This window comes from Periplaneta americana, chromosome 7, assembly GCF_040183065.1.
Source record: "Periplaneta americana isolate PAMFEO1 chromosome 7, P.americana_PAMFEO1_priV1, whole genome shotgun sequence".
NCBI classification, from domain to species: domain Eukaryota; kingdom Metazoa; phylum Arthropoda; class Insecta; order Blattodea; family Blattidae; genus Periplaneta; species Periplaneta americana.
This window is the reverse complement of record NC_091123.1, coordinates 22,596,475-22,622,884: the sequence shown is the minus strand read 5'-3', so window position 1 is coordinate 22,622,884 and position 26,410 is coordinate 22,596,475. Positions and strand designations below refer to the sequence as shown.

The 26,410-nt window shown below is 34.8% G+C and overlaps 1 protein-coding gene across 5 annotated transcripts in view; it reads left to right on the top strand.

Moving 5' to 3' along the window:
* The window catches only part of LOC138702974 (kinesin-like protein KIF12), a 248,160-nt gene extending 221,959 nt beyond the window's left edge, over nucleotides 1-26,201 (top strand). For 4 of the 5 annotated variants that reach the window (XM_069830421.1, XM_069830417.1, XM_069830418.1 and 1 more), the window contains exons 7-18: nucleotides 3,568-3,709; nucleotides 8,511-8,605; nucleotides 12,443-12,587; nucleotides 12,907-13,025; nucleotides 13,844-13,948; nucleotides 16,041-16,188; nucleotides 18,765-18,987; nucleotides 20,556-20,733; nucleotides 23,319-23,410; nucleotides 24,585-24,728; nucleotides 25,741-25,874; nucleotides 26,003-26,201. In XM_069830421.1, coding sequence (XP_069686522.1) covers nucleotides 3,568-3,709; nucleotides 8,511-8,605; nucleotides 12,443-12,587; nucleotides 12,907-13,025; nucleotides 13,844-13,948; nucleotides 16,041-16,188; nucleotides 18,765-18,987; nucleotides 20,556-20,733; nucleotides 23,319-23,410; nucleotides 24,585-24,728; nucleotides 25,741-25,874; nucleotides 26,003-26,058 — 1,581 coding nt within the window. In that variant the 3' untranslated portion in view covers nucleotides 26,059-26,201. The remainder of the gene's footprint in view (nucleotides 1-3,567; nucleotides 3,710-8,510; nucleotides 8,606-12,442; nucleotides 12,588-12,906; nucleotides 13,026-13,843; nucleotides 13,949-16,040; nucleotides 16,189-18,764; nucleotides 18,988-20,555; nucleotides 20,734-23,318; nucleotides 23,411-24,584; nucleotides 24,729-25,740; nucleotides 25,875-26,002) is intronic. The other variant, XM_069830422.1, reaches the window with a different exon arrangement.
* The last annotated feature ends 209 nt before the right edge of the window (nucleotides 26,202-26,410 follow it).

Genomic DNA, 26,410 nt, shown 5'->3' with positions numbered 1-26,410 from the left:
AATTTGAAATTTATGGTACACATACAGGATTTTTCATAAGTAAGAAACACTGCAACCGAGCGGGCTAGCGGCGTAGTAGAGTGCTGGTCTTGCATTCGGGAGGCCCGGGGTTCGATCCCAGTCGCCGGCAATCCTAACTGAGGTTTTTCATGCTTTCCTCAGTTATTTCCAGGCAAATGCCGGGATTGTACCTCTTGAAAGTCCGGCCATGGACGGCGATCCTTCCCTTAATCCAGGCCTGGGCATCGAGAGCGGATCTAGACTCTAAACGGTGACGCTTAATATTCATCTGTTACTGAATCAACGCTGCTCGGTGTTCGGCGGGGAAGAAAGGGGATGAAGAGAAATCATATGGCCCCCGTCAGAGAGTAGAATCCGCTCTTGCTGCCCAGCTCTGCCTTAATCCTTTCATATGTGTGAGTGAATGCTATGTAACGTCTTAAATGTTTGTGTTGTATCGGAGGCGGCCCTGGCATTGAGCAGATCCCTCATCCGGGGAGGCCCTCCATGTCCTTGTGTGGTCAAAAAGTATGTATGTAATCCAATTGATTAATTTCGCTTCCGACAGGTCGCAGTCCTATAAGATCCGTGTGGCGTGGGTCGTATAAATGAACCTAAAAGAGAGAGGTTAAACTACGGCAAAGAAAGAAAGAAAAGAAACAATGCAAATACAACTGAAATTAATTCATTTTTTTTAAACGCTCAGACGTCAAATTTAATATTTTGAAAGGAAAATTTTACAAAAAAGAAACAAAATTTTCAGCCATTATTGTACATGACAACATTTTTAAATGACAACATATTATTTGTTCATTTTTTTTCTGAAAGGTTGGTATCTTATTTAGTTTCATTTATTTCATACAAACCTTTGGTTGCAATGGGAACAGTTTCATTGTTGGCTGAACGTTAAACAAACCGTTCATTTCAATCTAAAACAAACGATTGTGATTTCAATTATTTAAATATCAACCAAAATGCCAGCTCTTAGCATGCTACGAAAATAACAGTCTGAACTTCATTTTATTTCAAGACATGAGTAGAGATGTTACAAAGATAATGGATTGTTCATTTGTCGTAAAATACACGAAGACTTGATTCGGTATTTAAGACGTGCTCTTACTGGACCCAATCAGTGCTGTCAATCACCTGTCGTTATTTATTTCATAAGTTGAGAGTTCATGATCTTTGGCTTCCTATCACCGGAAGTTGTTCTGGTGCTGCTGAAAGAGGATTTTGTTTCACGGTTCGAACACGCAATGTCTGGACGATCTTGCATGACTGAATGTCAGACATATTTACTAAGAACGTAGTGGATGTTTACTTATTTGTGAAGGCAGGGCGCCAACCTTTTTATGTTCGGAGCATGGAGAAAAATAATGAGACAATAATAGGAAACTGATATGCTGCCAACTGTAAAGATATGTAAAAATTAGAGTGCACATATTATGTAAGGTTATCCGAAATTGAAACAGCCAATAAAGAAATAAAATAGTTTATTTTCTAATTACGATACACGACAGTTTTATATCACAGAACATTCAGTAACTCAATAAGTTTTTTTTTTTTTTTTTTTTTTTTTTTGCAGTATCATTGAGGGGTTAGGTACAGCTTACAGCAGTAAAATTTTTGGAAATATTCAAAATTTTTTCCCCCATTTCTGTATCTTGTACAATAATGAAAATTGGTATGTGTAAAACACTGTCCTTCTGCTATATGAAAAAAAATATTTTTAAGATTTAAAAAATTATTTTTTTTTTCAAAATTCAAAATGGTGGCAGTTTACTGTGCAGTAATGAAGCTATTCCCTCATAACTCATAAACTTGTTAACTTTTTCATGTTCTCTCTCTTTTATTTTATTGCTGAAACTCATGTTTACAATACCATGCTCTTTCAAATACATTTCTTAATAAATATTTTTTTTATTTTGTGTTACTGTTCGCGCAACTTATCTGGGCAGCTAAAAGAGCGGGGAAGCGGGGTGTAGCGAGGTTGCTTGTAGCGGTAGCGCGGTAGGAGTGGGAAGGAGAGGGGAAGCGAGAGAGCACTAGGGAACCCAAGTGCCTAGATAAGTTGCGCGGACAATAGAAGAAAATACTGATATTTGACCATTTTTAAATGAATTTATTTTTTATCAGACAATCTATCAAAGGTAGAGAAGTAATCTTGTATCATATTGTAGATATGACACGCATAAATACACACAAAAAATTTCATCACAGAATGTTGGATAGTTTTTTAGTTATGTGGGAAACGCTTCATCACTGCACATTGAACTGAATTTTGAAAAAAATAAATAAATAAATAAATAAATAAAAATAAATAATTTTTTTAAATCGCAAAAATATTTTTTTTGTATAGCAGAAGGACAGTGTTTTACACATACTAATTTTCATTATTGTACAAGATACATTAATGGAGTCACACCTGTGGAGTAACGGTCAGCGCGTCTGGCCGCGAAACCAGGTGGCCCGGGTTCGAATCCTGGTCGAGGCAAGTTACCTGGTTGAGGTTTTTTCCGGGGTTTTCTCTCAACCCAATACGAGCAAATGCTGGGTAACTTTCGGTGCTGGACCCCGGACTCATTTCACCGGCATTATCACCTTCATTTCAGTCAGACGCTAAATAACCTAGATGTTTATAAAGCGTCGTAAAGTAACCCAATAAAATAAAAATACATTAGTGGAGGAAAAAAATGTTGAATATTTCCAACATTTTACTTCTGTAAACTGTACCTAAACCCTTAACCTCAATATATGCTCCCCTCATGGCACGGCACACATCCAACCAATATTCAATCTCTCTTCAAGTGTTTTCTGATATCTATGGAATTATCGACGCTACTGCATCAATAATCCTATGATGCAAGTAATTAACTTTACCTTTGTAAATATTATCCTTAACATAACCTCGTAGGAAAACGTTCAGGGGGTTAAATCGGGAGATCGTGAGGGCCATAAAGTAGTGGTACCGCGACCGATCCATCTTCCTGGAAAATGACTATTTAGAGATTCAGTTACTACCAAGTAATCAAACGACACAAGAGTTACATAATTGCTTGGAGGCAAAGGAGTGGAAATAGACAGGTAAATCAGCTTTGTGAACTGGAAAGAATCAAATGCTAGCAACATCATAGTTCGGACAATTAGAACACTTAGTGTCAGATCAAATGATGCACACCGAAAGCGAAAGAAGATAGTTTAATCAGTATATCACCTTTTCTGTATCAGGAATTATAAAAGAATGTATTTTCATGAAAATATCGAAACCAGTTTTTTGCAGCATTAAAATACTTACTCTTCATATTTCGAATAATGAGTCTAAAGAGATAGTGGTGGCACACTGTATTCATCCTCGACTTCTGGTAACTCCAGTACAGTATATTGTTGTCCATTATTTTTTATCATATACAGTTTCTCCCTGCATGCTACAATTTCAGTTTTTGTTAACTTTCAAAAGTTATGTTACTTGAATGCTATTTCTTCATTAATAGCATATTGTATGTACATACAGAACTTGTTATACTTGTAGACAATAGATGACAAATAAGTATTTTGCTGTATTTTTAGGTAATAGATCTACTGAATCCTGGAAGTGCTCGGAAACCACTGGCTGTGCGATGGTCCAAGAAATCAAGAGGGTTTTTCGTAGAAAATTTGTTTACTGTAGACTGCGAAGAACTTGACGATCTTCTGGCTGTCTTAGAGGAAGGTGAGTTTGAAATTCTGCGAAGTTCTTCACTCAGCAATTCCATAGAATAACAGAACGTCATACATGTATTATAAAGTTCCTGGACACTGCATGTGCATGTGAATAAGGCTATGCAGTGGCGGCTCGAGAAGAAAGTCGCGTGTGTGCTACTACATACATAGTTCTACAATTATTCATTTTTAATAGTTCCAGGACGCCCTTTAGGACTTTTATTTCATTCTGAGTGTTTCTTTCCTGCAATATCTATGTTATAAACAAAATACACAATTCCCAAGGAACCCCTTGGTTTTTATTACCGTTGCGGGTTTGATCCCGGCTCAGGTCAATGGCATTTAAGTGTACTTAAATGCGACAGGTTCAGTGACGTCGCCAGGATCAGAGCAAAGGGGGTGCGGATGGGGTGTGAGTTGTAAAAATGGGGTGCAAGCTGTAAAAATGCGGTACATAAAAAATCCAAAATGTTCTGTCACGCAGTTGCGCGCATACTATACATCTGTTTATTATCATTACTATGTATTATTATTATTATTATTATTATTATTATTATTATTATTATTATTATTATTATTATTACTGCTATTTTGACATTATGAAAGAACTGCAGATTGAACCGATTACGGAATACCTACAGAAATACAGACAAAACTGGAGATCACATGTCATCAGAATGCCTCGTTCTAGAATTCCACGCCAAATTTTAAATTACCATCCTGTGGGCAAGAGATCCTTGGGCAGACCGTTCAAGCGTTAGCAAGAGACCGTATGATGATGATGATGATGATGATGATGATGATGATGATGATGATGATGATGATGATTACTACTATTAGGGGAAACCTGTGTAAAACGGCCACCTTAATTTTAAGTGTTATTTTACACAACTTTCGGTGTGCTCAAGAGTCTAAATTTAAAGGTGTGAGTTGTATATCATCCAAGGACAGTGATATGGCATTTTTTAAATTTTGAAAAAATATATATATTGTCGAAATTAAAATTTTTCAGAAGTGTAATATAATGGCCGTTTTACACTGGCATCTGTGTAAAACGGCCCAGTGTATATTATGCTAGAAAAAATATGATAGAAAACATATTCAGTTGAAAAATACATATAGTTACACGATATTATTTATTATCGTGAAAGTGGAACATGTTAATCTAATTAACTAAGATAATTTAATTGAAAAGAAAGTATTAATATGGTATCAATTATAACATGAATTAGGACATCTAAATTTAATAGTCTAGCGATGCAAACAGCAGGTGAAATCATCGTCTGCTACAGGATCAAGTCCAGGAAACTCTTCATGAGCCCATTTCATGCACGACATACAGCGAGCCCATCCTTCACCACTAGCTGAAATGGAGTGAATATTTTCTTGACAAAATATGCATTCAGCATCTTCCTCATCGCCTAAATTCTCTTCGCTACTTGTAATTTCAATGTTCTTAGTATTCTTCTTTTCCAAAATTATTTTATGATACATGTTTCTTTTTCTAACTATTTTCTTGAACCTGGCTGCTTCAGCTTTCTCTTTTAGTTTTTCAGCACATGGCATCTATATTCCTTTCTTCGACTCGCCGTCTCAGATTGGTTCTAGACAAATCATACATGTTGCTTGCCTTTGTAGTTCTCATTTTATTTTCCTGAACAGCTTTAATGGCTTCCCTCATATTTTCCCTGCTCCAAGAATTTCTATCAGTGTTCCTAATACGTCTACTTACAGCCTAGTTGATACTGGAAAAGAAACCGAATTACTTGTAGAAGTTCTAGTGTTTCAATGTATTACGTCAGAGATATCAGAGTAAAACCATCAAGCACGGTGTAAAACTGCCAAGCATCGTGTAAAACGGCCACCGTGCATGGCCGAACACATGCATCTAAACAAACAAGCTTATAGCATAACACCGCCATCTTGAAGTAGTTTCGAACACATGCATGTTGAACTTTATAACCTCTATTATATCAAGCAGTAGATAAACATTTCACGTTATGTATATTATGTATGAAATTATATCAAATAATAAGTAGATACCTTAGATCAGAACCTCCAAAAACAGTTATCATATCGAAATAATCATAAATTGTGAAGACAGCCATCCACGACTTTACAGACCACTTTCAAAAGCAGTTCTGACGTAGTGCACTACATAATCGGCAATATGGCAATGCTGCCATGGCCGTTTTACACAGGTAGGCCTCTTTACACTGGTCTCCCCTACTACTTACCTGGGAATGTGTGTTGAGTTTCCTAATATAAAGCTATACGTCGATTATCATGGGCAGCATCAAATTTGTCGATTAGATCCTCAATATCCAGCGCCTTTGCGATATCCTGCTCTACAGCAAGGACTGCGAGATCGCTGAGACATTCATGGCCTGTTCTGTTCCGCAAGTAAGTTTTAATGCAACGTAAACACAAAAATGCTCGTTCACATCCCCCACTAGATGCTGGTGTTACGATAGAAACTATGGAAAGTTTGTGAATTTCGTGAAATGCCAATTTATACTCCTGAAGAAAATTAACAAATTTTAAAATGTTGTCAGTAGTGACATCATGTTCATTCTCATAACATTCAATTGTTTTAGGGATTAGTTTCACTTCGGCTTCCACACTTTGTTCATTACATCCATAACGATGCACCAAGAGACATAGTTTTTTCACATCCAAGAAAATCTTAGAGGCGGGTTGCAAACACTTCATGCCTTTAATTAGTGAGCTATGTTCAGAAAATCCGTGTTCCAATTCATTTAAAATTTTATCAAGAATTTGCTGAAAGTCATCCGCATAGTAATCACCTTCTGACTCAAGTTTCTCTTTATGACAATGCTGTAATTACGTGTCAAATGTTATGTGCAGTTTGAATAATGACTAGTTTTTATTTCTCGCGTTTAATGAAAATTGTTTTACACTCTTACAGGAATATGTTTGTTTTTTTCTTCAAAATAACTTACGCCTAGTATTTTTTTAAAATAAATTGCTCAAATCAGGACTTCAAATGTCCTTTGGGGTGCTTGCGCACCCTTTCGCACCCCCCTAGCGACGTCCCTGGACAGGTTCATGTTAGTAGATTTACTGGAATGTAAAAGAACTCCTGCGGGACAAAATTCCTGCACACCGGCGACGCTGATATAACCTCTGCAGTTGCGATCGTCGTTAAATAAACCACCTAAAGCCAGTTCAGACTAAATTAGCCTACTTATTATTTTATAAAAACACCTTTTCAATTCTTTTTAGTACGATAAGATAATTTGATAAGTTTGCAATATTTATACCACCTGAAGGCACTGAATGTGAAAAAATTATTTTAGGTATTATTCAATATTTTCACTGCGCTATTAATACATTAATGTGCCTGATATACCCCATTAGCTATTGGTACTCTAGTGAAAAGAAAACAAGAACAGCACACATAATCTGATAACCACACTATATCTAAAGAGTTAGTGTTTTATATCTCATTAATGACCACGGCTGTGGAGTATTAGCATATCTGACCGCGAAACGAGCGGGCCCTGGTTTAAATCCTGGTTGGGGCAAGTTACCTGGTGAAGGTTTTTCCCGGGTTTTCTTTCAAGCCATTAAATGCTGGGTAACGTTCAACGCTGGACTCTGAACTCATCTCGCTTTCATTATCACCTTCATCTCACTCAGACGCTAGATAACCATAGCGGTTGATAAAGCGTCATAAAATAGACAAAACATATTCATCTCATTGTAGCCTTAGGTAAAGATATGTCACGCGCCATAGCTTCGTGGTCTAAGGCATCATGTTACGGAATGAACACTGGTCTGAGTAGTGAGGGAAGTGGAAAAAAACCAGAGGCGGTATGCTACCCCAAGATTTTACTCTGGCATACCTTGATTAAAAAAAGGCATACCCCCTCCCTTATAGCATATACATAAATTATGTATACAATAAATTGTTTCGTGCAGTCAGTATCACGAATCTTTGAAGCTTACGCAACATATTAAATTTCTTAATAAAATAATTTCAAGTTACTTCAGTTATTTACTAGATCATTTTACAATGTCCTTTGAGACTTAGCATTTAAAATAATGTTAAAGCTTCAAAGTGCCTTACTTAATTATTAATAAAAAGTGCAACAAAAAATGACACAGTCACTAAATTGGCAACAATGACCACCACAAGCCTACAAGCCTTCTATACTTGAAATACTACCGTTGTAAGCATTCCAGGGGTTGAGCTTATCAAACAAACGTGTCTAAATACACGTTGAATACAGTTCTAGAAGGCTGTGGTTTAGATTTACGAAGCAAACAGATAGTACTCTTTGCTGTGAAGAAATGTATAAACAAATTTTTACGATCACATTTTTTCAGTGACTGTATGTCATTTTTCACTAACGGTATGTTTTCTGGCTATAGAAACCATACCGTCTCACTTCCCTCACTGGGTTTGAGTCCTCATAGGGAAGGAATTTTCTCAAGAAATTTTGGTCAGTGTATGGGACTGGTGCCCACCCAGCATCGTGATGAATTTGGGAAGCTATGCTAAGTAATGAAATCCGGTTTCGAAAACCAGCTATAACGACTGAGGGAATCATCTTGCTGACCAAAGATTACCTCTTACCTGTTGGATGATCGTTCACCTCTGCTGAGGCATGTGGACGTGAGTCAGTAGTCAGCTGGTCGGCTTTGGCCCTTCATGGGCTGCCACGCCACGGATTTTTTTTATGTAAAGATCTGTAGTCACTGCACTTAAATTGAGAAATTCTCTTGAAGTTGAGGATGCAAGTTAACCCTAGTGTTTCGTGATGTAGAGTACTCCATCTTTGCAGGTATGAGGAACCGATCAGTGGGAAAACACAACATGAACGACTACTCCAGCCGCAGCCACACCATCCTCACAGTTCGGATCACTTCAGAGCAGCAGGTGAACAGTTTATAGTTTATACATAACCATTATTATCAATAATTGTCTTATTTTTTTATACTTTGTAGGCCTCATTTATTTTTGACCTGCTGTTCACATTTTATTATGCTTTTTTCTTTCTTTCTGTATGTTATATATTATGTCTGATTTCTTCTTACTTGTTGTTTACATTTTATTATTATTATCTTATTCAGTTTTGTGTGTACTTTGTAAATTTGTAGTGTTTCTATAACTCAGTTTTTACTCCTGGTTGAGTGTTAGAGAAGGCCGTATGGCCTTAACTCTGCCAGGTTAAATAAATCATTATTATTATTTTTTTTTTTTTTTCGAGCCACAGTACGCGTTACGCCAACAAATCTCTGAGCCTTATGTCAAAAATTAAAAGCTCCGATATCTGTTGAACTAAAATGTTAAAATGCATTATCAATCTGACAAAAAAATATTGAACTACAAAATTTTCTCCTTTATGTCACTGATTGCGTAATATTTTTGTTCTGCCTTCAAAATTCTTCTTCTATGGGGCGACAGCCCAATGTCATACTCTGGCTTCCTTTATTAAGCCTATTCGTTCTTCTGCATCTTGCGCTATCCTTTTTCAATTCTTTATCCCAAAAATCTTTTTTGTATCCTTCTCAATTTTATCAATCCACATAGGCCTAGACTACTTCTTGTTTTGCCTACACGTCTCCTACCGCCAATTGTGCTATATAGCACTTTCTTCGAAATATGTCAAATTCTCATTCGTTAGATGTGTTCGGCCCATTGTAGTCTGCTCAGTTTAAACACTATAGAGATTGCTGGTTCTTTGTAAAGTTTGTACATGTATAAAGCCTAATTCACAATGAAAATGTAAGTGTAAACTTGAGAATGCAAATGTTATCGTCAATTAAAAAAATCATAAAAGTCCATTCACAATGAAAACGTAAGCGTTAAATTTAAGAATGCAAATGTTACCGTCAAATAAAAAAAATCATAAAGGCCCATTCACAATAAAAACGTAAGCGTTAAAGTTAAGAATGCAAATGTTATCGTCAAATTAAAAAATTATTAAGGCCCATTCACAATGAAAACGTAGGCTAAGCTTTAAACTTAAGAATGAAAATGTTATCGTTAAATTAAAATATCATAAAGGGCCCATTCACAATGAAAACATAAGCGTTAAACTTAAGAATGAAAATGTTATCGTTAAATTAAAATATCATAAAGGGCCCATTCACAATGAAAACATAAGCGTTAAACTTAAGAATGCAAATGTTATCGTCAAATAAAAATATTATAAAGGCCCATTCACAATGAAAACGGAATCGTTAAATTTAAGAATGCAAATGTTACCGTCAAATTAAAATATCATGAAGGCCCATTCACAATGAAAACATAAGCGTTAAACTTAAGAATGCAAACGTTATCGTCAGATTAAAAAATCATAAAGGTTCATTCACAATGAAAACATAAGCTAAGCGTTAAACTTAAGAATGAAAATGTTATCGTTAAATTAAAATATCATAAAGGTCCATTCACAATGAAAACATAAGCGTTAAACTTAAGAATGCAAATGTTATCGTCAAATTAAAATATCATAAAGGTCCATTCACAATGAAAACATAAGCGTTAAACTTAAGAATGAAAATGTTATCGTCAAATTAAAATATCATAAAGGCCCATTCACAATGAAAACATAAGCGTTAAACTTAAGAATGAAAATGTTATCGTTAAATTAAAATATCATAAAGGGCCCATTCACAATGAAAACATAAGCGTTAAACTTAAGAATGCAAATGTTATCGTCAAATTAAAATATCATAAAGGCCCATTCACAATGAAAACATAAGCGTTAAACTTAAGAATGAAAATGTTATCGTTAAATTAAAATATCATAAAGGGCCCATTCACAATGAAAACATAAGCGTTAAACTTAAGAATGCAAATGTTATCGTCAAATTAAAATATCATAAAGGCCCATTCACAATGAAAACATAAGCGTTAAACTTAAGAATGAAAATGTTATCGTTAAATTAAAATATCATGAAGGCCCATTCACAATGAAAACATAAGCGTTAAACTTAAGAATGCAAATGTTATCGTCAAATTCAAATATCATAAAGGCCCATTCACAATGAAAACATAAGCGTTAAACTTAAGAATGCAAATGTTATCGTCAAATTCAAATATCATAAAGGCCCATTCACAATGAAAACATAAGCGTTAAACTTAAGAATGCAAATGTTATCGTCAAATTCAAATATCATAAAGGCCCATTCACAATGAAAACATAAGCGTTAAACTTAAGAATGCAAATGTTATCGTCAAATTCAAATATCATAAAGGCCCATTCACAATGAAAACATAAGCGTTAAACTTAAGAATGCAAATGTTATCGTCAAATTCAAATATCATAAAGGCCCATTCACAATGAAAACATAAGCGTTAAACTTAAGAATGAAAATGTTATCGTTAAATTAAAATATCATAAAGGGCCCATTCACAATGAAAACATAAGCGTTAAACTTAAGAATGCAAATGTTATCGTCAAATTAAAATATCATAAAGGCCCATTCACAATGAAAACGGAAGCGTTAAACTTAAGAATGCAAATGTTATCGTTAAATTAAAATATCATGAAGGCCCATTCACAATGAAAACATAAGCGTTAAACTTAAGAATGCAAATGTTATCGTCAAATTAAAATATCATAAAGGCCCATTCACAATGAAAACATAAGCGTTAAACTTAAGAATGCAAATGTTATCGTCAAATTAAAATATCATAAAGGCCCATTCACAATGAAAACATAAGCGTTAAACTTAAGAATGCAAATGTTATCGTCAAATTAAAATATCATAAAGGCCCATTCACAATGAAAACGGAAGCGTTAAATTTAAGAATGCAAATGTTATCGTCAAATTAAAAAATCATAAAGGTTCATTCACAATGAAAACATAAGCTAAGCGTTAAACTTAAGAATAAAAATGTTATCGTTAAATTAAAATATCATAAAGGTCCATTCACAATGAAAACATAAGCGTTAAATTTAAGAATGCAAATGTTATCGTCAAATAAAAAATAATTCACAATTAAAACGTAACCGTTGAACTTAAGAATGCAGATGTTATCGCCATTCACAATCAAAACGTAAGAGTTAAATTTAACAATCCAAATGTTAACGTCAAAAATCATAAAGGCCAATTCACAATGAAAACGTAAGCGTCAAATTAAAAATTCATAAAGGCCCATTTCACAATGAAAACGTTAACATCAACGCGAAACGTTACAGTAACAGTAGCAGTTTAGTCATCATTCACAAGAAAACTTGACGTTACCATAAAGTTATGGAAAACCGCATAATCTGTAAACAGGTGACTGCAATCAATCAACGAACATTGACGTCACCGAAAACGAAAAACTTGGAGTACAGACTAAGATGTCTTCCTAAAATTCTGCTTTGTTCTATCTCGTTTGAAGATGTCTGGACATCCGTCTAACAATACTAATTCTATTATAATTTCTACTTATTTCATTACTTATCTGAAGCACCTCACCAGTGACATCAATGATTAAATTTGGTCTTCGAAATTTCTTGTTATCAGCAACAAAATCAGTTTCTCAAATCTGATTAAATGGAATATGCGCCTTCTCCTTAATAAAGAAAATGGTACCAGCTTCGGTAACTATGGAAATGCAAGAAGTGACAAATGAAAAACCCCATTGTTTGCCATCATAAAGACGTTTTATTTTATTTTTTTTTACATCAGATATTAGATATAATATTTGTAATGTTTTAAAGTTTGAAGTGACTTTTGAATAGTCCAAAGAATGTTTTCTATTACTGTAAACTTTTAGATGGGGGAAGATGGCGTCTTCATTTCCAAACAAGGCAAGATAAACTTCGTGGATCTGGCAGGTAGTGAGATGACCAAGAAGACGAACAGCGAGGGGAAAACTCTGGAAGAAGCCAACAACATCAACAAGAGCCTCATGGTGTTGGGTATTGTACAATTTTATTTTATTGTCTGCATGTCTGATTACAATATTTATTCCAAAGAAATCTGAACATTTATGTTTTACCAAGTGGCGAGTTGCCCTACCTAAACAAGCATGTGCGCGCACGTATATGTGTGTGTGTTTATTTTTGTATTTGTGTGCGTACTTTAAGTTAGAATATTTAGAATATTACTTCGTGTCATATTTCACTTTTAATAAATAACATTCCATTAACTCATTAGGCGCAGTGAATTTAGAAGCAAAGAATGAAGTTACCTTTTGTTCAATAAACGCAAGTTATTCAATCAGACATAATGTTACAGGGTATTGCATCGCTTCCCTCAGTGATCCACGCAAGAAAGCAGGTCATATCCCATATCGGGACAGCAAGCTCACCAAATTATTAGCAGATAGTCTTGCTGGCAACGGAGTCACTCTTATGGTGAGTGTGACAATAACTTTATTCTTCTCCAACAACCACGATACCGGTACCATGTATGGTCCAGATTGTATAAGGTTGTGCCAATAATATGAAACTGATAAAAAATAGAAATCTCTTGTCTCAACATACAAATGGCAATATAATATTCAAATTCTCGTCGGTCACGTAAGGAATATTACACTTGATCCTGTGTCTTTAGATTCCTGTCTTTCACATTTGAACTACGGTACCGGGTACTACATTTGATTCTATGGTTTTAAAATTCTTGCCCATCACATCTGACATGTTACACTTGATTCTGTGGTCTTCAAATTCTTTTCTTTCACGTCTGAACTATTACACTTGATTCTACAGCTTTAAAATTCTTGCCCATCACATCTGAAATGTTATACTAGATTCAGTGATCTTCAAATCTTTGTTTGTCACTTTTCAAATACGATTCTTAATCCTGTGATTTTCAAATTCCTGTTCGTTGCATTTAAAATATGTTTCTTAATCCTGTGATCTTCAAAATCCTGTTGGTCACGTTTCAAATGTTACCTAAAATCTTAATCATGTGATCTTAAAAACTTTCTCACTTAGGTTTTGAATTATGCACTTTATCCTGTGATCAATAATTATCGATACTGTTTTAAGTTTTCTATTTTATTCCGTTCTTTTAAAATTGAACTTTATTCTGTGATCAAATTTGTCGATCATATTTCAAATGTTGCACTTTATTCTATCATTCCCGAATCCATTTCAGTCACATTGATTGTGCGATGTTCAACTTCTTTCTGCTACAAAATGTAATGTGGTGTTTTTTATTTGTTTTTCAGATTGCATGTATTTCTCCCGCTCGGTCTAATGTTAGTGAGACTTTGAACACACTGCGATATGCAGCCAGAGCGAAGAAAATTAGGACCAAACCAATTGTTGTCATGGTAAGGAGATATATTTTACATGTTATTTTTCGCTGTGTTATGTGATATATTTATTATTACCAACAACGGGGCTTCATTTTCTATAGACATCTCCTTCATCATCTTCTTCTCCCTGTATTGAACGTTTCTGTTTATACAGGTTATCCAACTTAGCCTCCCAAGATTTTTCACTCATTACTGTTATTCATTCCATTCCTCTTGAATTTAATTTCTCCCTTCTCTGGTCCATCCACTTCATTCTTGATCTTCCCATTGTCCTCTTTTGATTCTCTATTCTCATCTCCAATGCTTTTCTTGGTAACCTCTCTGGTACCATCCTTTTAACATGTCCGAACCATTGTAAACTCTTTTGCTCAATATACTCTTGTAATGGTCTAACACAACTCGTTCTCTAATATTTAAATCATGATGTCCGATCCACTGAATATATTTTTAAAGTTCATTATTATTTTTTACATTTCTTAAGTATTTTTCTTATTATTTTAACTCACAAATAGGACTAATATCATGATTGTTTAATTGTTTGTAAATTTTCCTATTCTGTTAACTTCCATTGTTTGTTTGTTTGTTTCTTGTTTGTCATTTTTCTTACTCTATTATCTTTCATTGTCTGTTTGTTCTTTCTTTTTTTTTTTGTTTTCTATGCTTTGTCTAATGGCAGCCTCTGATTTGAGGAAGCTCCGGTAAATAAATAAAATAAATTTTTTTTCATTATTAGATATACACTTTTAACACATTATCACTGAATAACTTGCAACTTCTTTACTGTGTTAACTTTATAGGAAATTATCTGGCTGATTGGTTTCGAAGTGTTATCCTTCAGGGTTTGGACACTGAAGAATAACATTCCGAAACTAGTCAGCCAGGTAATTTCTTAAAAAGTTAACACGATAAATAAGTTGCAAGTTAATCAGTGAATATTTTTTTTAGTTTATGGTCAAGTTTAGCCCTCTTTACAATATATTTTCAATTTCCGAAGGTACACCTGGTTTTAACTTCTAATCCTACTTAAACAATATATAATTTATATGCACTTGGTGTTAATATAATGTAAATGCGAACAAATGAACACCCGAATATTTACTGATGAAGGAATTTCAGTTTCACTTATTAACAAAAATAAAATTGTACTTTTATTTACAATAGGTGACAACTAGTAATGTAATAAAAGATAACGTCTTCGTTTCATTTGAGCAAACTCGTTAACTAGTTCGTTTTTATTTCTTAGGCATTTATAAAAGTGGAATATTTTAATATTAAAAGTAGAATTCTCACATTATTTCTTTATTAGTACTACTCAATTGTTGTTTCTTTCAACTAATGGCGGGTACTTGACTGTTCGTCATTCACCCACATGAAGCCAGTTGTATAGACCAATTTACCAACAGAGTCATTACCCAGGGTGCACCGTAGGAGGTTGGTCTATGCTATACCCACAATGAGATGAGATGATAGTGGAGATTTGTTGGGATGCCGCAGGGGAACTGGAGCTCCAGGAGAAAACCCCTGTGTTACCTGGACCATGGCCTTGCTCTTCACAAGTTACAAATCAGGGGTATGCTGGTGATCGAACCCGGGTTCACAAGGTTAAAACCAGTGCTCTAGTCACTGAACCGCTATGCTGGCTACTACTCAATTATTATTTTTTTTTAATCTTAATCTCGGGTGGTGGGCAATGACCCCTACTTCTCCAAATGGCGCCTCTGATCCAGATCTATCTTTTATGGTTTAGATGTAGCAAGAGGTTAAGAAGTCTGTAAAATTAGGAAAAAGTGTTACTGTACATATTTTTGGGTTATTGTTTAAACAATATAGCTACAATTTTATTTCGGGTATCAAATAAACATCATTTTTAGTTAGATCAATCTTTATTCTTTCATTTACATATACCATGTTGTATAAATATGCCATAGGCATGTGTTAATTATTAGTTATTAGCATCCAGAGACGGAGTTGCGTCAATGTCACGCGAAAATCTGTCGGTTTCATCCTATTGATTCTCGAATAATAACATTATTCAATGTTAAAATTCTTTCACTATAATGAAGAGGAAAGTCTGAACTTCAATTGAATATTCTGTTTTCACTGACAGGATCCTAGAGAGGCGCTGATTCTGAGCTTGAAGCGGGAGGTGAATGCCCTGCAGAATGAGAATGACCATCTGCGATCTGCCATCAACCTGTCTCAGAGACCGCCAGGAACAGCTGGGTCAGATCCAGGCACTGGATCCTTCATGCAGAGTGAGTGGTGCACATTAAGTTCACAGAACCTCAGAACCGTTCCTAAGGCTAATAAGTTCAATTATTGTAAAGGAATATTGACGACGATTATTCTGATGATGGTGGTGATATTGAAGACGATGTTGGTCATGGTGGTGATGACGATGATGATGATGATGATGATGATGATGATGATGATGATGATGATGATGATGATGTCGAAGAAATAAAAAAATAAGATAATGCTGAAAAAAATTATTTCTGAATATTTACGAAAATATACCAGTATGTACACATTTAGACCTATATAATCTCTGATAGTACATAACAGACGTGGACAAATTATTAGCAAACGTGAAGATTTTTATTACATGTTTTTACAAAATTAGACTCTTCAATTTGGACTACAGTTGACATTTTGCATATTTACACTTATTAGTAAAATTGAAGATTTTTATTATATATTTTTACAAAATTTGACTCTTCAATTTAGACTACAACTGATATTTTTGCATATTTACAAATTATTAGCAAAACTGAATATTTTTATTATATATTTTTAGAAAATTAGACTCTTCAATTTGGACTACAGTTGACATTTTGCATATTTACACTTATTAGTAAAATTGAAGGTTTTTATTATATATTTTTACAAAATTTGACTCTTCAATTTGGACTACAGTTGACATTTTGCATATTTACACTTATTAGTAAAATTGAAGATTTTTATTATGTATTTTTACAAAATTTGACTCTTCAATTTGGACTACAGTTGACATTTTGCATATTTACACTTATTAGTAAAATTGAAGATTTTTATTATATATTTTTACAAAATTTGACTCTTCAATTTAGACTACAGTTGACATTTTGCATATTTACACTTATTAGTAAAATTGAAGATTTTTATTATATATTTTTACAAAATTTGACTCTTCAATTTGGACTACAGTTGACATTTTGCATATTTACATTAGTAAAATTGAAGATTTTTATTATATATTTTTACAAAATTTGACTCTTCAATTTAGACTACAACTGATATTTTTGCATATTTACAAATTATTAGCAAAACTGAATATTTTTATTATATATTTTCAGAAAATTAGACTCTTCAATTTGGACTACAGTTGACATTTTGCATATTTACAACTTATTAGTAAAATTCAAGATTTTTATTATATATTTTTACAAAATTTGACTCTTCAATTTGGACTACAGATTGTAAGAATTTTGTTAATAATTTGTCCACGTCTGTAAAATGTAGTTTTAAATATCCACCTGACTCTTTTGCACTACTAACAAGCAAACATTCTCATGGGGGCAGATAAAAAAGTTAAATTTTTTTCTTCCACCATGTTAATAATGTCAAAACAAGTGCTTATACAAATTTTGGCGACTCCACCGCAATTACGAGCCGTCCAGAAAGTTATTTTCCCTGAGGCCGTTTACAGAATAAAAGCACAATTTTATGGAAAGATTTATTGGAACAAACAAAGCAATTGTTGCGCTATTTTTCAACATATCCCCCCACTGGAATTGAAACATTCGTCATACCATGGGATCAGTTTTCGTATCCTTGTGTTGTAGAAGTCTGCCACCTGGGATCTGAACCAGTATGACAAATGTCTCATTTCTGGTGGGGAATATATTGAAAAATAGCGCAACAATTGCTTTATCTGTTCCAATAAATCTTTCCATGAAATTGTGTTGTTTTGCTGTAAACAGCTCCAGGGAAAATCACTTTCTGGAGGACCTCGTAATTGCAGTCGAGTGGCCAAAATTTGTATAAGCACTTGTTTTGATATTATTAACATGGTGGAAGAAAAAACTTTTCCTTTTTTATCTGTCCCCATAAGAATGTTTGCTTGTAACTGCAGTCTAGATAGTTCTGAGATAATTGCACTAAAAAACTTAGTATAACATGTACACAAATGCATGTACCCCTAGTTGTACATAATTTTTAAGGTATTTTGAACCTCGATATGACCATAAAACTCTAGCGTTACGAGCAAAATACTCTATGGAATTGCTATTCGTCATCACCTAATTTTTCATAAAATTTGTGCTTAGTAGGGCAGTATTTGTATACAGTACAATATTTTTTCTTAAATTAATAGACTTATTTTTTGTTCACACCTAAAATTCACGAGTCAGTTCATCCATGAAATATGTACATGAAAATAACAAAGTGAAGATATTTGAAGTGAGCTAAGTCTACTTACATGATTTAAATTCTATTATTGTTCCATGTAGTAAAAATATAAAGAACATGTGTTAAGGACAAATCCATACAGACTACAAAAATGGATCTTAGGTCTAACCAACGGGATAGCCAGAACATTTTGAATCTGGACAGTTCATAATGAAAATGGAATGTATGGTCACTTATAATATGTATAATAATTTTTCATTAAGTTATGACTGTTTTAGTCATTAATTTTAACTTTAATTTAAAACAAAATTAATAAATTTGATAAATAGAGGAAAGACTCTATTTCTGAACACATTCACCATGAAAGCCTAAAACGTCACACAATTTTGTCAGTATTGGAATAAAACATCGGAGGATATTAGACTGTATGATTTATGAACAGATCGCCTCATACTGAAGACACCCCCAGCTGTTGATTTGGAGAAGCTGGCAGACATGGAGGGACAAGATCTCGTAGAGTTAGTGAGACACTACATAACAGAGAACGAGGCACTTCGCCGCGAGAACGGGGAGCTTTTCACAACGAGGGAAATGCTGCTGAGAGACCAGGAGCTTGTGTGTCGCGAGAACGAAAGGCTGCTCAAGAAACTAGAGGATGTCAACCTGTAAGTCTCAAATCTGAATTAGATGTTACTAGACATTATTTGAGAATAGAGAAGTTAAAACCAACAAGTTTTTCTATCTCACTAAAATATTGCCAATTGTAGTATATAAAGTGTTTATATCTTCGAAATTGTCACTTAATTTTGTGGAAATGAATAAAAAATATTGAAGAACTTTTACTTACACTTTTGAAATAAATTTCCTTCATTTTAACAATGGTATATTTTAAATGAAAGCACAAAACTACTTTCTTGAAGCTTCCCCAAACTGGAAGTTTTAGTGACACCCGATAATGAAGCAATAAATCACTAGAAACTACATCCAGCATGGCTTCCCAGTGCCTCTCTGGACATTCACATCCACGAGAAAATTAAAAATATACCGGTATATTATTATAATATATTTGTTATCAATATTATTATGGTTTTCAACAGCGATTATCCAATGTAAGGTTAACACAAAGATGACTATAAGAATATAAAAATATTAGATGACTATAATAATAATAATAATAATAATAATAATAATAATAATAATAATAATACGGTAATAATAAATTAGTCTTTGCTGTTTTGTTTCGAAAGAACCTTAATTTTGTCCATTTTTTAGTGTACCAGATTATTTTGCATTTCATTTTTAGCGTAATTATTATTATTGTTATTATTATTATTATTATTATTATTATCATTATTATTATTATTACTACTACTACTACTGCTACTACTACTACTACTACTACTACTACTACTACTACTATTATTATTATTATTATTATTATTATTATTATTATTATTACTATTATTATTATTATTGCTGTTGTAGCGGATTTGATTTATCAGTTTTCTAGTCTATCAATGAAACGAAAAAGAAATGTTTCACAGATTGAGGCAACAGCAGCACTATTTGATTGATTAGAAAATCAAATATTTTAAAATGTAGAACATTAAATTGCAATAATCGCAGCCTGCATATGTGTGTCAATCATATTTATTATTATTATTATTATTATTATTATTATTATTATTATTATTATTATTATTAAAATGTCTTCTTCAAATGGAAAATTGTCATATTTTCTAGTTATAATTATAATGTAAAATGACGTCAATCCTTTGTGTTAAAGCAGCTATATTAATATTGTAATTGAAATTTTGTTGATTCTCTGAATTCCTTTATTTTTGTACGAAAAAATTTGGCAACCAAAACTACTTACTATATTGTTCCGACTGCTCTGTATATGACTGAAAACAAGGAATTCGGTTTACTTAAATTTTTAAACCTATACTTTTAACAAAATAACTGAATATGGAAAAAAAAAAAAATTAGATGCACTGAAATCTCCAAGATGAGCAGGGAAGATTGTGGAACGAATTTCTCCCATGAGTCATTCTCTGAAATCATCGCGAGCTGTTGTAGTGGAAGTTCATAAGATTTAGGTGTTCTGTATCCATAGAGGAAATTCTGAAAGTGTTGGAAACGTTATATTTCACTACACAGTTGCAACAGGCAGAAACTAAAGCACAACCTTTCAGTGTAATTCTTAAAGCTGTTAATTTTAATGATATTGCAGTGTGTGTTGCAGATCTCCCATCATCCCTGCGAAGCCAACCTACTCTGCGGACATGCTCAACACGTCCTTTAATGGAAACCTAGACTCCACAAACGTGTGGGTCAACACTCTGAACGGCAGCCTGTCTAACACATTCGGCGCTACTACAGGCAGTCTGCTTGCTGGATTACAGCTCAAGGTGCGTGAAATAAAATAATAAATGTTCAAGGGGGAAATGAAAAGGGAACCTTTCACAGTACCATGTCGATACCAGTGGTGAAGCTCTTAAGAGGCTTTTGAGGCTTAGCCTCTCCAAAAAATTTGAGTTATAATACCTAGTAATAGCAGGTCTATAAGTTCGTAATAACGATATATCCTAACACTTGGTTTCACTCTGATCCTTCCATATATTAAGTTCACTGTTGGCAGTCATTCCAGGATGGAGAGTTCAGTGCGAAGTTTGTGGCAGAAGCCTTTAAAGGCATGGCTATGACCTTGACTCTCAAGCTTGAGGGGGGATCGGGTAGGAAGTATCAAATCACTACATCTAGGTACAAAACGTGGCTAGCCAATAATATGTTGCGTTATGTTGGTATTTATGAATGTGCTGGGTTATTGAGTGTTAGCTTAATCAAAAGTGTGTGTGCGTGCGTGTGGATATTAAAAGAGAAACCATTTTCAAGTTTAACATAAAAAAATGTGTTTACAAAGATAGAAGATCGCACCACATTTACATGGCTAACAGGGTGCTCTGAGACAAATAAATTATATTGTTTTTTTTTTTTTTTTTTCATTTATTATATTCCATACATCTTACATTAGCAATGAAGCTTTAAAATGTGGAACAAGTAAAAATTTTACAAGATTACAATTACAATTACAATTTTTACAATATTTTACCATTTTTACAATTTTACAATTTTGCAATTTTCTACAATTTCTTACACTCTTTTACAATATTTTGGTGAGATGTAGTGAGATGAGGTGAGACGAGGTGAGACCCGAGGATTCACCAAAAGATTACCTGGCATTTGCCTTATGGTTGGGGAAAACCTCGGAAAAACCCAACCGGTAATCAGATCAAAGGGGGTGAAATGAAGTGAGGCCAAGGACTCGCCATACCTTATTAGGTATGTTTGGGGGTGAAAATGAGTGGTCATCATCTTCTTGTAGGGTCTGTGAGGCCAAGGACTCGCCATACCTGTATTAGGTATGTTTGGGGGTGAAAATGAGTGGTCATCATCTTCTTGTAGGGTCTGTGTCACAAAAAATTTTGATAGAAAAGTTGAAAAACATCCAAGAAATAGATATAAATTTAGTGTATTGAATTTTAATCGATGCTGAAGGAATATGTTCAATATAGATAGGTGTCCAGAATATATAGAGGTGTCCAACTTCAGGGGTTTTAATACGAGGGGGATCCAGGAAATAACGACTGTTCGCGCATACCCGCCGCGCAGCTGACTCCCCTTCCTTGTTTGAAGGTCAGCTGGCTTCCTTAACATGTGTTCTCATAATGTTGTGAGTACTGGTTGCAACAAGTCGCCATTGTGCATTTTGTGTTACTTCAAAATGAACGACGTGATTGATAATCCCGCTGACTGTGAGGTGAGGAGTGTGATTCGATTTTTGAATGCCCGACATTTGAAACCTGCAGAAATTTACCGGCAATTGAAAGAAGTGTATGGTGATACTGTAATGAATGAGAGAAATGTGAAAAAATGATGCGAAATGTTCAACAATGGGCAAACAAATTTCCACGATGAAACTCGACCTGGACGCCCATCACTCATCACAGAAGACCTGAAGACTAAAGTGAACGACAGAATCTTGCAAGACAGGCGCACATCACTCGACGAATTGCATATTGCCTTTCCTGTCATTTCTCGTTCTTTGCTTGGTGAAATTGTCGCAACATCTTGGCTACTACAAAATCTGTGCACCATGGGTTCCACGGCAACTGAGTGACCAACACAAAACTCAGAGAATGGCCTCAGCATTGACATTCTTGATGCGATATCACACAGATGGAGACACCTTTCTTGATCAAATTGTGACTGGTGATGAAACATGGGTGTCTCACAACACCCCAGAGACCAAGCGCCAATCACGTCAGTGGCATCATCCCTCATCACCCAAGAAACCGAGAAAATTCAAACAGACTCTCTCAACACAAAAAGTCATGGCTACTGTCTTTTGGGATCTCAAAGGTGCTCTTTTGCTGGATTTCATGCCAAAAGGCACTACGATCAATGCAAATCGTTATTGTGAGACTTTATGAAAACTACGGCGAGCCATCCAAAACAAGAGGCGAGGAATGCTTTCGAGAGGAGTTGTGCTTCTTCACGACAACGCCCGCCCGCACACTGCTGCTTCAACTCGAGAATTGCTGGATCAATTCGGTTGGGAAATCTTTGATCATCCGCCCTATAGTCCAGACCTTGCTCCTAGCGATTTTCACCTTTTCACTAAGCTGAAAGACTTTCTGGGTGGTACACGTTTTGGAAGTGATGAAGAGTTGAAGAAGACAGTGAACACCTGGCTTAATGAACTGGCGGCAGAGGAGTATAACACGAGAATTCTAAAGCTAGTGAACAGATATGACAAATGTTTAAATGTAGGTGGTGATTATGCAGAGAAGTAAAGGAAGCTTCAGTTATGTAACAGACTTTGTTTTTTCAATTAAATATATATATTTTTTAATTATTACAACAAAACGGTCGTTATTTCCTGGATCCCCCTGGTATATAAACATTTTAAACTGTGTATTTTATGTAATTTCAGAATGATACAACAGAAGGAAGAAACTCAGCTAAACCATTTCGACTTCCAGAGTCTATACAAAAAGAAATGGATAAAAGAAGTATTGGAAACAGGTGAGATGGTAAACGTTTTTCATCCATAATGTATCACTTCCTTCTATTTGTATTCCCTTGTCAAGTTTCTCCTCACTGTTACAAACTTTATCACATTGAAACCAAGCATGGCATAGTTGAGTACTAGAGCATTTGACTGTAGATTGAGAGATCCCTGGTTCAAACACAGGAACCCTTTAATCTTTAGTCGACCTGGTTGGCAAGTTGGTATAGCGCTGGCCTTCTATGCCCAAGGTTGCGGGTTCGATCCCGGGCCAGGAAGATGGCATTTAAGTGTGCTTAAATGCGACAGGCTCATGTCAGTAGATTTACTGGCATGTAAAAGAACTCCTGCGGGACAAAATTCCGGCACATCCGGCGACGCTGATATAACCTCTGCAGTTGCGAGCATCGTTAAATAAAACATAACTTTTATAACTTTAACTTTAATCTTTATAATTACACTTAGTTCTTAGTTGTTTCATATAGTTACCAATAAAATAGTTGTTGAAACAATTTATCTCATCTGTGTACGTTTCTTAACTAAAAACAGTCATTTTTAAAAGCAGGCCTGTCAATATTTAACCGCTTCATTGATCAGTTGTGATTGCTGTCGTGTGACATCTGGGAAACAATTGACAATTGGCATAAACATTTCAAAGTCAGTGTTAAAAATACTTTTCACACTAGTAGTGTTGAATGTACTTTTCGCACGCTACAGTATAATAATTGGCGCCCGGTTAGCTCAGTTGGTAGACCAGCTGGCTAAAAACTGGAAGGTCCGGGGTTCGATCCCAGGTGGTGACAAGATTTTTTCTCTTTGCCAAACTTTCAGAACGGCCCCGAGGTTCACTCAGCCTCCTATGAAATTGAGTACTGGGTCTTTCCCGGGGGTAAAAGGCGGTCAGAGCATGGTGCTGACCACACCACCTCGTTCTAGTGCCGAGATCATGGAAAGCATGGGGCTCTACCTCCATGCCCCCCAAATGCCTTCATGGCATGTTACGGGGATACCGTTACCTTACCTTTTTACAGTATAATAATCAATTTTTAACATACTTACTTAGCATTAAAAGATCTACTTTTAGGAATGGCTGTCTAAAAATAATATTTTTCTGGTAGACTGCAAAATGTTCTCTTTGTAAAATCATTGAATCTTAGTAATAGGATTTGAATGGATGATGATGTTTCACAGTATGACGAATATAGCAGAGTCGTATCGCGAGAAGAGTCACAGAAGACACAATTCATCTGATAACAACAAAGTATCACGTGGATCTACAGGATCGGCTGACAGCACCTCCTCTGCCAACAGAAATAGAATTAAGGAACTTATCGAGTAAGTTGAGGCATATTAGTCCCTATGGATGTACACAAGGGGGGGATTACCGGGTTTGAACCCCATCTTAAACTTTTTGAAAAATGACATATTTAGGTTTGCGTTTTTGTTTATCCATAATCTTCTCCCCTTCTCTGATTTTTCACTGTCAGAGTAACAAAATATACATCGACATAAGACATAGTCCTTCTACCTTCCCTTTAATATAATCCCTGTGCTTGGGTTGTGGCACATTCGATTTATAACAATGCTTTCTTTATTATAGAGAGATCTACTGCCTAGTACCAACCTTGTAATAAAATTTAACTTGTTGTGAAATATACAATGTCCACACCTGTGGAGTAATGGTCAGCGCGTCTGGCAGCGAAACCAGGTGGCCCGGGTTCGATTCCCGGTCGGGGCAAGTTACCTGGTTGAGGTTTTTTCCGGGGTTTTCCCTCAACCCAATATGAGCAAATGCTGGGTAACTTTCGGTGTTGGACCCCGGACTCATTTCACCGGAATTATCATCTTCATCTCATTCAGACGCTAAATAACCTAAGATGTTGATAAAGCGTCGTAAAATAACCTACTGAAATATACAATGAAGAGTTCGGGAGTAAAACATGGTAAGTGACGTTTTAGTTTTTTGAAATTATTAGGTAGGTAAACACATGCAACAGTTTGTATGGTTACCAGCCAACTGTTGAGATGTTGGAAAACTAACTACTGCATTAGACGCAGAATGTAAGATACCACATAATATGCTACATATCTCATTTTTTTTTACCGAAATGTCAGTTACCATGTTTTACACCCGAGCCCTTCAAATTGCAATAAGGTCTAAGATAATGATTTTACAAGAGTAAATGTAGTATGTATAAATAACTAACTGTAAGAGAATTAAATTTAATGTAGTTATTACTTGCTAAGATAATGGATCATACATTTGGTGTTTTAACATGGGTGGCTTGTTGCTGGTTGACTCCCTCAAAATAATTTGGATTGATCAGTATGGTAGTTTCTTTTGCAGCAACCAAAATCAAGATGGCAACCAGGATATAATGCAAAGGTTATCAACTGCTCGAAATGGAAATGTGAGCAGAAACTCTCCATTACCTGAACAAGGCTCTCAGAGACGGGCATCTTCATTGTCACGGATTACAGGTTTGGATGTTGACCACATTATCAAATCCTATCCATAATTGCGCACAAGGAAATTTTTTTATCACATCAATCAAACTATAGACATGACTTTATTATTTTATTTATTACCGGTTACTACTTTGTTCCAGGTCTCGCAGGTGACGAACAAGTACCAGCACAACCTAGAGGAATGATGGCTGCATAGATGTGATATTAGAAAATTTTATTAAAATTGAAATTGTAAAATATAGTTAATATACTTTGGTTATCTTCATATTTCAGAACTCAGAGTATAAATATTTTATACATAAACAGATGTAAGTTTAACTATGTTTGTTACAATTGTTTAAAAATACTGTCAGCTGTACCTTGGGGTTTCTATCTCTCTTGAAACCCTCAGCATGGATATATTATGTGTTTCAAAATCTGAGAAAAACTTTGAAAAAATAGCCGTTCTGCTGAAAGTACAAGTATTATACACATTTCAATAATACAGTCAACTCCGGTTATACTGAACCTCTGCGGACCAGCATTTTTCGTTCACTACATCCGAGTTC